The 13,272-nt window shown below is 35.9% G+C and overlaps 1 protein-coding gene and 1 non-coding gene across 2 annotated transcripts; one reads left to right on the top strand and one right to left on the bottom strand.

Annotated features, from left to right (window-relative positions):
• Nucleotides 1-10,954: 10,954 nt before the first annotated feature.
• Nucleotides 10,955-11,061, bottom strand: LOC112499141 (small nucleolar RNA R71). The gene has a single exon (XR_003066664.1). It is a non-coding gene; the product is annotated as a small nucleolar RNA R71 (small nucleolar RNA).
• Nucleotides 11,062-12,281: 1,220 nt separating this feature from the next.
• LOC112498899 (uncharacterized) lies at nucleotides 12,282-12,839 on the top strand. The gene has a single exon (XM_025100755.1). It carries the CDS (start codon nucleotides 12,282-12,284, stop codon nucleotides 12,837-12,839), a length of 558 nt encoding a protein of 185 aa, XP_024956523.1.
• Nucleotides 12,840-13,272: the final 433 nt, after the last annotated feature.

Raw genomic sequence — 13,272 nt, 5'->3', positions numbered from 1 at the left:
CAAAAATCCAATCTCTACTGCAAACTATTGATTCCACTGTTTCGGGCTTAAGTGAACTCCGAAATTGATCAAGAACCCGACCACCTACGCTGAAGGCTGATTCAGATGCAACTGTTGATATTGGAATGGTTAAGACATCACGAGCCATAGAAGCGATCTCAGGATAACGAACTTGGTTGTCTTTCCAAAAACTTAAAATGTCCAAGTGACTGCTCCTATCAGCTCGTGGTTCACTCAAATAAAGCTCCAGCTGAGTTTTTTGGGTACAACTAGATTCCATGCTCTCAAAATTATCAAATTCCTGTTATACATAAAAAAAAAGGAATAATTCAACAAACATGAAATGTAACTAAAATTCATCAAATATAAAATGTAACTATGAAGTAAACAAGAATAAGTTGTGATTAAAAATATCTATATAAATAAATAAAACTAACCTCAAGACATGAATCCAATTTTTCTCTGCCTTTTCTGTCATCATTCTCATTTGAGTGAGGAACAGAACCTTGCATGGGAGATGTATTGGTAGACTGGGTCGAAATGAGCATATATTCATCAAACAATGAAAACAACTTCTCTCTAATATTTTTTAACTCTTTGGAATTTTCACCATAAACCTTTTTGTATGCCCTTTCAACAAATTGTAACTTGTAACGAGGATCCAAAATAACAGCTATTGTCAAAATTGTACAAAAGTCAGACCAATACTTCAAGAATTTTTCAAGCATCCTCTTCCCCATGTCTTTCATATACCCATCTCCATTTTCTGATTATTCCCTCAAAGTTACATAAGCTGCAAATACTTTTGGAAAATACAAATTTGAAGTGGGGTACTTTGATCCAGAAAATATGCAAGTAATCTCATAAAAAAGTACCAAAAAATTATTAATTCTCTCCAATTTGTTCCACTCATTTTCTGAAGGGCAGTACTTATAATTAGAATCACTTAAAGCTAAGTGAAAAAAAGCACTTTTGTAGTAAAGTGCACAATCCAGCATAATATAAGTGGAATTCCATCTTGTAGGGACATCTTGTCTCAAGCTTTTTTTTATATCCAAGGACATTTGATTAACACACTCCAAAAACTTTTGTTTTCTACCTTGAGATGCTTTCACAAATTTCACACTTTCACGAATTTTATAAAGTTCTCCCTCTATTGCTTTTAATCCATCTTGAACAATTAAATTGATAATATGAGCACAACAACGCATGTGTAAATAATCACCATTAGACAGTAAAGCTTTCCTAATTTTCAACTGAGATTTCAACATAGTAACACATGCCTCGTTAGCTGAAGCATTGTCCAATGTTATAGAAAACACCTTTTTCTCAACACCCCATTCTGTCCATAAAGATAATAACTTTTCAGACAAACAAAGTCCAGTGTGTGGAGATGGCATCAAGGTGAATTTCAACAATCTTTTTTGTAAAACCCAGTTTTTATCAATAAAATGTGCAGTGAGACTCATGTATCCATCAGTAGTGCAGGCAGTCCACAAATCAGAGGTGAAACAAATTCTACCAGGAACCTCCTCTAACATAGCTTTAATCCTAAGTCTTTCTGCATTATAAGCTTTTAGGATATCCGCTTTTGTTGTATTTCTGGAAATATTTTGTACTTCGGAATTCAGAAACTCAAAACAATTCCTAATTGCATCAAACTCAACAAATTGAAAAGGTAACCCATGCTTCACAATTGCTGCAGACAATAGCTCACGAAAGGCAACCTGATCAAATTCTAAAGAACATGAACCTATAGAACCCGAATGGTCTAAAATCATTTGACGGGGGTCACGTGACTTTTTTAACTTAGGACATTTTTTAATATGCTTAAGCATGTTACCAGTCCCATAATTACTTTCGCTAATGTAAACTTGTCCACAAACACACATCGACCTTTCCTTTCCATCTTGATATGCATCTAATGGCAATTTAGTGAACATACCCCATGCTTTAGATGTTCTTCTCCTCTTGCGTTGTTTCTTTGGAACATCATTGTCACCATCTTGCTCTAATTCCTCCAAATTCACTTGATGTCCATGTAAGAAGGCTTCAATATTAGTTGAATTATTATTATTTGGATCCGGTTCCATGTTACTGCTGTACCAAAAAAAAATCATATCAATAGTGATTGTAACATTAAGTTATAACAGAGGAATGCAATTAAGTGTAAAAAAAAATTAAATAAATTTAAAAAGAATTACTTTCAAACCAAACTGCAAAAGCTATAGCCACACGGATGAAGGAAGCAATAGAAAACAAAACCCATTAAAAAATGCAAACAATATTTAAATAATTAAGAAATTACTTTTTAAACTAACCTAACCACGAATGTTTGATCTCAAGAGCAGCCGATCAAAGTCTTGCAGCTTGCTGGAATTGAACTTGAGATTTAATCAAGTGTTTGCTGGTGAAAAAGAAAGTGGGGGTGGTGGGTGGATAAGATCGAAGTTCCAAGGTATATGGATTGTGGCATTGGCAATTGTTTTGTCTTAATTTTTAATTGGCAACAATCTAGATTTTTTGGGCTGAAATTATTTTTTAAGTTAGTGGCTAGAAACTTTTATCAAATGGCGTGCAATATGTTAAAAATATTAAAGCTTATTTCTTTATATTATTTCTTTATGTTATTTTATTTATTTTAATTATAAATGTATTTTTATTTTTTTAAATGGCAAAAATGTCATATTTTAATGGGTCGTGTTAGAGGGTTCGGGTTGACACGACCCGTTTACCCGCTTAATAATCGTGTCATTGATCGGGTAAATGGGTTAAAAATTTCGACCCTAACCCGACCCAGAAAAAAGTCGTGTTGACCCGGACCCGACCCATTTAATAATCGTGTCAAATTTGACGACCCAAACCCATTTATTTGTATCGGGTTCGTGTCAGGTAATCGGGTCGTGTCAAATTTTGCCAGCTCTAACTACCATAAGTACCTCCTTCAAAGTTCCAATTTTTTTAACGATCCGATTCGACACTGAATTAGGATTCTCCTTCAATGTCCATCTAGTTTGATGCCTTTTTTTTCTGCCAGGTACAATTACAGTACACTGAGTTTTTTTTTGTTTGATTTTGATCGATGTCTTTAATTCAATTTGAAATTTTGATAAATTAGAAATCAATAATAATAAGTTATTTCTAGTGGCATTTTGGCTTTCCTTGTTTGTGTTGGAATAAGATTTCTATTTCCTAAAGGAAAATGGATTTGTGTTTTGTGTTTATATAAATAGCGCTTATGGCATCGATTCGCTTTATTAATTCAAATTCTCCTTTGAAGGTAGTTGCAGGAATTAAGCATGTCACATTATGGAAGAAGTGGAAAAAGAATGAAGATTAGAAGCCAGTGTGGGTGTAGGTCTAGGAATTATATTGATCAACTGAGTGATGATTTATTGCTACTAATCCTTTATCGACTTCCCGGGTTGTTGGCTGCCCATTGGAAGGCTGTATGCAAGCGTTGGTCATCTCTCATATCTGATCCTTCTTTTATGTAGCGTTCCACACATCATCATTATCAAAATCATAATCACCACCAGTTTGATAATGACAAATATTGCTTGAATTTTTTGTACTAGTATTGAAAAGATGTTATCTGGCATCTATCGATTCCCTCCTTTGTTGATGTCAAGCCCCTCCTCTGCAGGGAGCAGGAACCTAATTTACTTTCTCCTTTTTTTTTTTTTTTTTTTTTTACAAAAAAGGATTATCCATTTCCAGCTTCTATTGTAGAAAAAGATTATCCATTTCCAGCTTCTATTGTAGTGTCTTTCAACGACCTTTTTGTTTGCTCCTGGAGCAGGGTTTTGTTTGTATTTATTACATCTGCAATCCCCTTACTAAGCAATGGTCGACCATCCCTCGGGCTCCTTCCTTGAGGTTTCAGAAATGGACCATGGTTGGCTTGGTCTGCTATCCTTATTTTTGTGATGAAAAGGGAGGATGCATATGCACTACCGGTGATTGATACAGCTTCAAGCTGGTGCATATTCCTAAACATTCAGACAACTGATATGTGCTTACTGCTGATATTTTCTGTTATGAGAGTGGTAAATGGAGTCAACGTCGGGTTTTTACCCGTAGGATCTTGAATAGTTTGAGTTGGTTTGATTATCTTGTTGCTTACAGAGGTATCCTGCATTGGGTAAATTGTGGGAGATCAAACTACTGCTGCAGGCCTCTGGAAAAAGCTTGAAGACCTATATACTAAGAAGTCTCTAACTAAAAGACTTTGTACCAAAAAGAGGCTGTATACTTTGCAAATGGAGGAAGGAAGCTCTCTGGCAACTCACATTGATAGCTTTAATAGGATTATCCTGGATTTTGAAGATATAAATGTGAGTCTTGAGGATGAAGACAAGACAATAATCTTGTTATCATCTCTCCCACCATCCTATGAACACTTTGTAGATACACTGCTCTATGGAAGGCAGTCAATATCGATGGCTGATGTAAAGGATTCTCTCAGTTCTAAAGAAGTCACAAAGAGGGCAGAAACAAAAGCTGGGGGAGGTATGATGGCAAGAGGAAGACCTGAAAAGAGAGAATACAACAAAGGGAAGAAAAGAGACAAGTCAAAGTCCAAAAATAAAAATTTGAAATGCTTTCACTGCCATAAAGAAGGGCATTTCAAGAGGGATTGTCCAGATAGAAAGATCAAGGGTAAGGAAGGGCATGGAAAGAATGGTGATGCTGCTGTTGCATCCGAGGATGAGGGCTATGACTCAGCTGGTGTCCTTTTGGCTTCTGAAACTCAGACAAACAGTAAGTGGATTCTTGATTCTGGATTTCATATCACATGTGCCCTGATCAAAATCATTTTACTACTTATAATTCTTTTAATGGAGGTGAGGTTCTGATGGGGAATAACACAATGTGTAAGGTTGTTGGGTTAGGAACCATTAGATTTAAGATGTTTGATGGGATGATTAGAGAGCTAAGAGTGGTAAGGCATATTCCTGATCTAAAGAGGAATTTAATATCTCTAGGCACTCTAGATCAGGTTGGATGCTCCATTAAAGTTGAATATAGAGTAATGAAGGTTATTAGAGGGTCTATAGTGATAATGTAAGGGAATAAGGAAAATGGCTTATATGTGCTTCAAGGCACTGCTGTAACTGGAGATGTCAGTATTTCAGCAAGTCTGGGTTTGGATAAAACTCTCATATGGCATCTAAGGTTAGGACATATGAGTGAGAAGGGGCTAAAAATTAAAAAAAAACAGGAAGTCTTAGGAGATGATAAGTTGGGGTCTCTGGAGTTCTGTGAGGTATGTGTCATAGGCAAATCCTCAAGAACGAGTTTCAAAACTGCAGTGCATAACACAAAGGGGACCCTAGATTACATCCATTCAGATCTGTGGGGGCCATCACAGACTGTCTCTCTAGGTGGAGCAAAATACTTTCTCTCCTTTATAGATGATTACTTGAGAATGGTATAGGTTTATGTCTTGAAAGGCAAAGATGAAGTCTTTGAGAGGTTTAAACAATGGAAAACATTTGTAGAAACTCAGAGTGGTATGAAGATTAAGAGACTGAGGACTGATAATGGGCATGAATTCTGCAACCAACAGTTTGATGATTTCTGCAAACTCAATGGCATAACAAGACATAAAACATTGAGTTACACCCCACAGTAAAATGGGTTAGCAGAAAGAATGAACAAGACTTTGATGGATAAGGTCAGATGCTTACTGATCCATTCAAAGCTTCCTCAAACACTGTGGGCTGAAACCTTGATGACAACATGTTATCTAGTGAATAGAAGCCCATCCAGTGCCTTAAACTTCAAGACACCAGTAGAGATGTGGTTAGGAAGGGCAACAAATTATACAAATCTAAAACTTTTTGGTTGTCCAACATATGCACATGTCAAGCAAGGGAAGTTGGAGCCAAGAGCACTGAAATGTGTATTCCTGGGGTATCCTAAAGGTGTCAAAGGTTATAAGCTCTGGTGCACTGAAATGAGGCCACTAAAGTGTATAGTTAGTCGAGATGTAGTCTTCAATGAGTCAGAGATGCTGATGAAAAAACATCAAAAGGATCCTGGTAAACCAGAAGGAGGACTGGACTCACAGGGACAACATTTGATGGTGGAGTTGAAAGGTAAATCAGCTTTGGACTACCATGATGAAGCTAAAGACATGGAAAGAGAAGAAGCTGAAGATATCAGTGAAACTTCTGGAACTCATACAAATATTCAAGACTATCAGCTGGCAAAAGACAGACAAATGAGAATTATCAAAACACCTAAGAGGTTTGCATATGCAGATTTGATAGCATATGCTCCAACAGCAGCCCATGAATTAGACAATGATGAACCTAAAACCTTCAGAGAAGCTATTTCAGGAAAAGATGCAGACAAGTGGATAAGAGCTATGAAGGATGAAATAGTCATTACACAAGAATAACACCTGAGAGCTTGTAAAAAGACCAGAAAACAAAAGGGTAGTAGACTGCAAATGGGTTTACAAGGTTAAGCAGGGTATACCAGGGGTTGAATCCATGAGATATAAGGCTAGGCTGGTTGCCAAAAGCTACATACAGAAGGAAGGGATAGATTTTACAGAAGTCTACTCACCTGTAGTTAGGCATACCTCAATAAGAATGATCCTAGCACTGGTTGCAGTTCATAGCATGCATCTTGAACAGATGGATGTTAAGACTGCATTTTTACATGGTGAGCTTGAAGAACAAATAATAATGTCTCAACCTAAAGGCTTTGAAGACCGGTCAAATAAGTGAAGGAAGCGTCAAGCTACAATTAGAGACAAGACAGTTCGTGTCAGCAGTGAAGATTGAATTTGTTTATTACCTTTTAATAATGAGACTTTAGTGTTGAATAATTGTCTTTATGTTCCGGACATTAAGAGGAATTTAATTTCAGTAGCTTGTTTGTCAAAGTAAGGGTACACTATAAATTTTGGATCCTCTGTTTTTATTTTTTATAATAAGAGACCTATTTGTTCTTATACATTGGAAGATAATTTATATCATTTAAATCCAATGATCCATTCTATGCATGACACAATTATCATTAATGATGAGCATACACATTTATCTAAGAAAATAAATATTTCTTCCAACCAATTTTACTTCTGGTATTTACGTTTGGGTCATATAAACCAAAATATGATACAGAGAATGATCAAAGATAGGCTCTTGAGTCCATTAGAAAATGAATCATTGCCACTCTGTGAATCCTGTTTAGAAGAAAAAAGGACCAAAATGCCATTCTCGGCCAAAGGAGTACGTGCAACAGTACCACTTAAATTCGTACATACAGATGTATATGGACCAATCAATGTACAAGCTCGAGGAGGTTATAAGTATTTCATCACTTTCACTTATGATTACTCAAGATACGGTTATGTTTATCTGATGCGTCACAAGTCTGAAACTCTTGAGAAATTCAACGACTATAGGGCTGAGACAGAAAAGTAATTAGATAAGAACATAAGGAAACTTCGATCTGATCGAGGTGGTGAATTTCTCTCAGGAGATTTCAAAGAGTATTTGGTTGAAATGAGATTATATCTCAGTTGACTGCCCCGGGAACACCACAACAAAATAGGGTAGCTGAAAGGAGAAATATAACTCTTTTGGATATAGTGAGATCTATGCTTAGTTATTCGTCATTACCAATCTCTTTTTGGGGACTAGCACTGGAAACTGCAGTTTACCTCTTGAACTTAGTTCCATCTAAGTCAGTGCCTAAAACCCCAATAGAATTATGGTCAGGTCACAAACCAAGTTTACGACATGTCCGTATTTGGGGATCACCAGCACATGTGCTGAAACCAAAGACAGAAAAAATGGATTCATGTTCTGAGGTTTGTATGTTTGTGGGGTATCTCAAAGGAACAAGGGGAGGTTTATTTTATAGTCCTTGAGATAGGAAAGTGATCATGAGCACACATTTCACTTCCCTCGAGGAAGATTATATGAATAACTTCAAACCTAAGAGTAAGGTAATACTTGAAGAACTGTCAGGTGATCAGGTTGATACTCAACTTTCAACGCCTGTTACAGAATAGGAAGAACAACAAAAACTAGCCGATCAACACATGATTATCCATGAACAACCATCACATTTAGAACATCGTCGTAGTGGGAGGGTAACTAGGTTACCTGCGAGATACATGCTATTGGGAGAAACCTATACGACTATCTTAGATGAACATGTACAAGATCCTACTAGCTACAACGAAGCTCTAATAGATAGAGATGTTGAATTTTGGAAAAAGGCCATGAATTAAGAAATGGAATCTATGTATTCCAATAAAGTTTGAGAACTTGTAGAGGCACCAAATTGGGTAAAACCTATAGGGTGCAAGTGGATCTATAAGAGAAAAAGAGGAGTAGATGGAAGGGTGGAAACATTTAAAACAAGATTAGTAGCCAAATGATTTACTCAGAAAGAGGGAAACAATTATGAGGAAACTTTTTCTCTGGTTGCTATGCTTAAATCCATCAGGATTCTGCTCTCCATTGCTGCAGTGCTAGATTATGAAACTTGGCAAATGGATGTAAAGACTGCTTTTCTTAACGGGTATCTTGAAGAAGACATCTACATGCAGCAACCAGATGGATTCATACAAAAAGGCATGAACACATGGTATGTAAGTTGCAGAGATCCGTTTATGGATTGAAGCAAGCATCCCGGCCATGGAACATCAGATTTGATTAAGCGATTAAATCGTTTGGATTCATTCAAAACATTGATGAACCATGTGTGTACCAGAAAATTCAAGGAAAATATGTAGCCTTCCTAACTCTTTATGTAGACGATATTCTCCTAATTGGAAACGATATAGGAGTATTGACTGCAATAAAGAGTTGGTTAACAAAACAATTTGATATGAAAGACCTGGGAGAGGCAAGTTATATTCTTAGTATCAAGTTACTAAGAGCCGGAAGAATAAAACTTTAGTCTTGTCTCAAGCGGTCTATATCGATAAGTTATTGGCTAGATTTAGTGTTAGAGTGCAATTTATGCACTAGTTTTGCATTGTTTACTTCCCTTAATATCGATGTTTTGCACTTAATAATAGTGATTTACTTGTGTTTTATTTTTGTAGGTGCAATTCTATTGATTGGTGCTAAAATTGAGTTATAAGATGATGTTTGAGGATGATTGTTTTCCTGGAGAAATTATGAGCTTTAGAAGAACTTTGTTGATAAGGCGTGGGCGCGTGCTGTCAACTAAGGGTCTGTAGTTTTTATTTTAACGTGTTTTGTCTTTTTGATTATTTTTGTAATTTTGAATTTAATATTTAGATAATATTTTAGATATTAGTATTTTATTTTTGGAAAAACTCTATAAGAGGGGGGGGGGGAGACTTGAAAAACAAAAGAAAGAAGAAAAAAAAACCCTAGATCAAACATTATTTAAGAGAAAGATTTAAGGCAGCATCAAAGGAGAATTGGCAAAAATCAATTAGAAACTTAGTCCTTCTTATTCTTCTCTTATTTACGTTTTAGTCATAAGGATGTGTTTGATGGCCGAAACTTTGTTCTTTATTTTTCTTTCGCAAACCATGAACTAAATTTATTTGCGGTTAAGTGATAAATAATCTTAATAGTTCATTGACTACTTATATGTGTTGTTGCATGTTTGCTATTGCGCTTTGTTTTCATAATACTTATTTCTATTCATTATTTCGGCTGATCACCCAGTTAATGATACTAGCTATGATAGAGCCAAAAAATGCCTATCTTAGTGAAACATATTAGAGCAATACTTGGTTTTAGATTAAGTTTCCTGAGTTGAGTTTTACTTGATTCCAAAAAGGCTATGCTTAATCTAAAATTAGTGATGAACTAGACATAGGGATTCACCTTGTAGGGTAATTAAAAATTAAGCGTGTAATGTTATATCTTATGTTAGCATAACAACTTATCACTGTTAGGTTGCATATAGATGTAAGATATCCAACATACGACAGCTGAAGATACATAAGGATTCTTCCCAGTGCTATAGCAGATGCTGTAGTAATCGAGTCAAACATTAGAAAAATAGTCAAAACCATTAAGTGAGTTTAATTACTCAACTACTCAATTCCCTTTGATTTTATCCTTGTGTGTGACTTGAGAATTTATTTATTTGCATTTTTATTTATTGCATTTTATTTCAATTAATTTATTAGTTTTATTACCTGTTTTATTTTTAATTAAAGCAAAATTGCACTATTCAGATTGTTGTAGTAAATCTGATAACATCAATCCCTATGGAGACGATCTTGAATACTCATCATTATATTACTTATTGTGTATACTTGCATATTGACACCCATAGCATTTGAATTAATTACAACAAGTTTTTGGCGCCGTTGCCGAGGATTGATTGTTCATTGTGATTTTTGAAATTAGTTTTAAAGTTGCTAATTTTTAATTCTATTTTAATTTGTTTACTTTGTTCACATAGGGAATTACAAGCTACTGTAGAAATGGATGATTTGCAAGATATGAGAAACTTGAACCCCAGAGGGGAGATACAATTAGTGAATGTACATGAAGGTCTGGATGGACAACATGTTCACATGCAACCAGGGAACAACAACATTATTCATATGGCGGATGATAGAGATAGAGCCATTCGAGACTATGCAGTGTTGACTCCTTAAGTCATACATCTCGGAATAGTTAGACCCAACATTCAAGTTGACAATTTTGAGATCAAACAAGTGATGTTTCAAATGCTGCAAACAATGGGGTAATTTAATGGACTGCTATAAGAAGATTCTCATATATATCTTAAGCTAGTTTTAGAAGTGAGTGATGCTTTCAAAATTGTTGGAGCATTGCAGGAAGCATTAAGGCTCAGACTTTTCCCATTTTCTTTGAGAGATCAAGCAAGAGCATGGTTGAATTCTCTACCATCAGATTCTATCACTACATGGAATGGCTTAGTTGATAAATTTTTTATGAAATACTTCCCTTCGACTAAGAATGCAAAATTGAGGAACGAGATTACATTTTTCTATCAACTTGAAGATGGGAGCTTGTATGATGCATGAGAAAGATTTTAGGAGTTACTCAGAAGATGTCCTCATCAAGGTATTCTTTTTTGCATACAGTTGAAAACTTTTTACAACGGTTTCAACCCAAGCACTAGATTGATGGTGGATGCTTCAACAAATGGGGCATTGTTATCTAAGTCTTACAATGATAGCCAACAATAACTATCAGTGGCCATCAACCAAACAAGCTGCAGCGAGAGGAACAACATGCGTCCATAACGTAGATGCATTGACAGCGTTGCAGCCCAAGTAACCTCATTAACAAATATGGTGAAGCTATGACCACTGCTCCAGCAACTGTCAACCAAGTTGTTGAAGTATCCTTTGTTTATTGTGGAGAGAGGCACTTATCTATGTGGGCAACTTCAATAGACAGAATCAGAACAATCCATATTCAAACACTTACAACCCTAGATGGAGATAGCACCCGAACGTTTCATGGAGTTATCAGAACCAGACTGCTGCAGCACCTAGTGAACATAACAAATCTGCTCAACCACCTAGATTTTATCAGCAAAATCAAGGGCAAAGAAGCATCAATAATGATCAATTCAACTCCTTTGAAGCTTTCATTAAGGATTATATTGTGAAGAATGAAGCAGTTGTCCAAAGTCATACTGTATCTTTGAGAAACCCATAAAATCAAATTGGACAGCTTGCTACAACATTGAGTAACAGACCTCAGAGCAGTTTACCCAACAATATGGAGGACCCAAGAAGAGAAGGGAAAGAGCACTACAAAGTAATTAACTTGAGATCTGAAAAGGATGTTCATAGTCCAATTGGTGTATTAAAAAGAAGAGTTGAGCCCACTTCAATCTAGAGAGAAATTCAAATTCAAGAAGAGCCATAATCCTCTACTTTATAGCACACTGGTGAGAACAACCAAGTTACAACATCTGTAGAAAATGATGGTCCAGCACCTGGTGGTGAGGAAGCTGCAGCACCAACAACAATAGACCCAAGTAGAGCAAGAGGAAAGCAGGCTGCATAACTTGCTACAGCACAATAGTTTAGGCATCCACCACTATTTCCTTAAAGGTTCCAGAGACAGCAGCAAGACAAGCAGTTAAGCAAAATCTTGGGAGTGCTGAAATAGGTACATATCAATATCCCTTTTGTGGAAGCTTTAGAGCAAATGCAAAATTATGCGAAATTTTTTAAAGATATTTTGACAAAGAAAATAAGACTTGGAGAATTTGAAACAGTTGCTCTAACACAAGAGTGCAGCCGTATGCTTCAGAGTAAGATATCACAGAAGATGAAAGATCTAGAAAGCTTCATAATCCCATGCTCTATAGGCACTAAATACAGTGGCAAAGCACTTTATGATTTGGGAGCTAGCATTAATCTCATGCTTTTATCAATGTTTAAGCAATTGGGAGTTGATGAATGTAGACCAACAACAATGACTTTGCAACTTACTGACATATCTCATGCCTATTTAGAAGGGAAGATTGAAGATGTATTGGTGAATGTGGATAAATTTATTTTCCCAGTGGATTTTATAGTGCTAGACTTGGAGGCAGACAAAGATGTGCCAATCATTCTAGGAAAACCTTTCTTAATTACGGGAAAGACTCTCATTGATGTGCAAAAAATGGAGTTGACTATGCAAGTTAATGATCAGCAAGTTATATTCAATATGGTGGATGCTATGAAGAGTCCTGACGAGGTTGAAGATTGTAATTTTATCATTGTTGTGGACTTTGTTTTAGTAGAGAGATTACACAATTGCTGTAGTAAGGAAGAAATCAATGTTGTAACATTTGAAGTGCTTGATGATAAAGATCGAGAAGCAGCTAACATAGCATGGTAAGGGGAGAAGCAACTCGTGAGAAATGACAAACATTTTGAATCTCTAGACCTCTTAAACATATTAAGAGAAAAGCTTGGTGGATGTATTGGGGAGATACAAGAAGGCTATTAGATGAGGGACCCCACATGAGCAAGCAAAGATGGTTAGGCTGAAGGACCTAAAATCAAGCGTTAATTGGGAGGCAACCCAATGAGTAGGGAAGTTATTTTATATTTTTCTTTCAACATTAAGTCTAATTTTACATATTTTTCATTTATAGTTTTTGTCATTTTGAATTGATTATTTAATTTCTTTTCTTCCTTTTTATTTTCTTTCAGCACGTATAAAAAAATGAGGGCTAATAAACTAACATGAGTTGGTGCAGCATTACATACAACAAGGAAGTTGGGCAATGACTCTTATACATCAAGACAATTTATAGCTGTTGCTGCAG

This window comes from Citrus sinensis, chromosome 4, assembly GCF_022201045.2.
Source record: "Citrus sinensis cultivar Valencia sweet orange chromosome 4, DVS_A1.0, whole genome shotgun sequence".
Lineage (NCBI taxonomy): Eukaryota > Viridiplantae > Streptophyta > Magnoliopsida > Sapindales > Rutaceae > Citrus > Citrus sinensis.
This window is presented reverse-complemented; position numbering and strand designations above follow the sequence as displayed.

Coding starts and splice junctions, on each gene's coding strand:
- LOC112498899 (XM_025100755.1), top strand. CDS start 12,282: ATGAAAGATCTAGAAAGCTTCATAATCCCATGCTCTATAGGCACTAAA.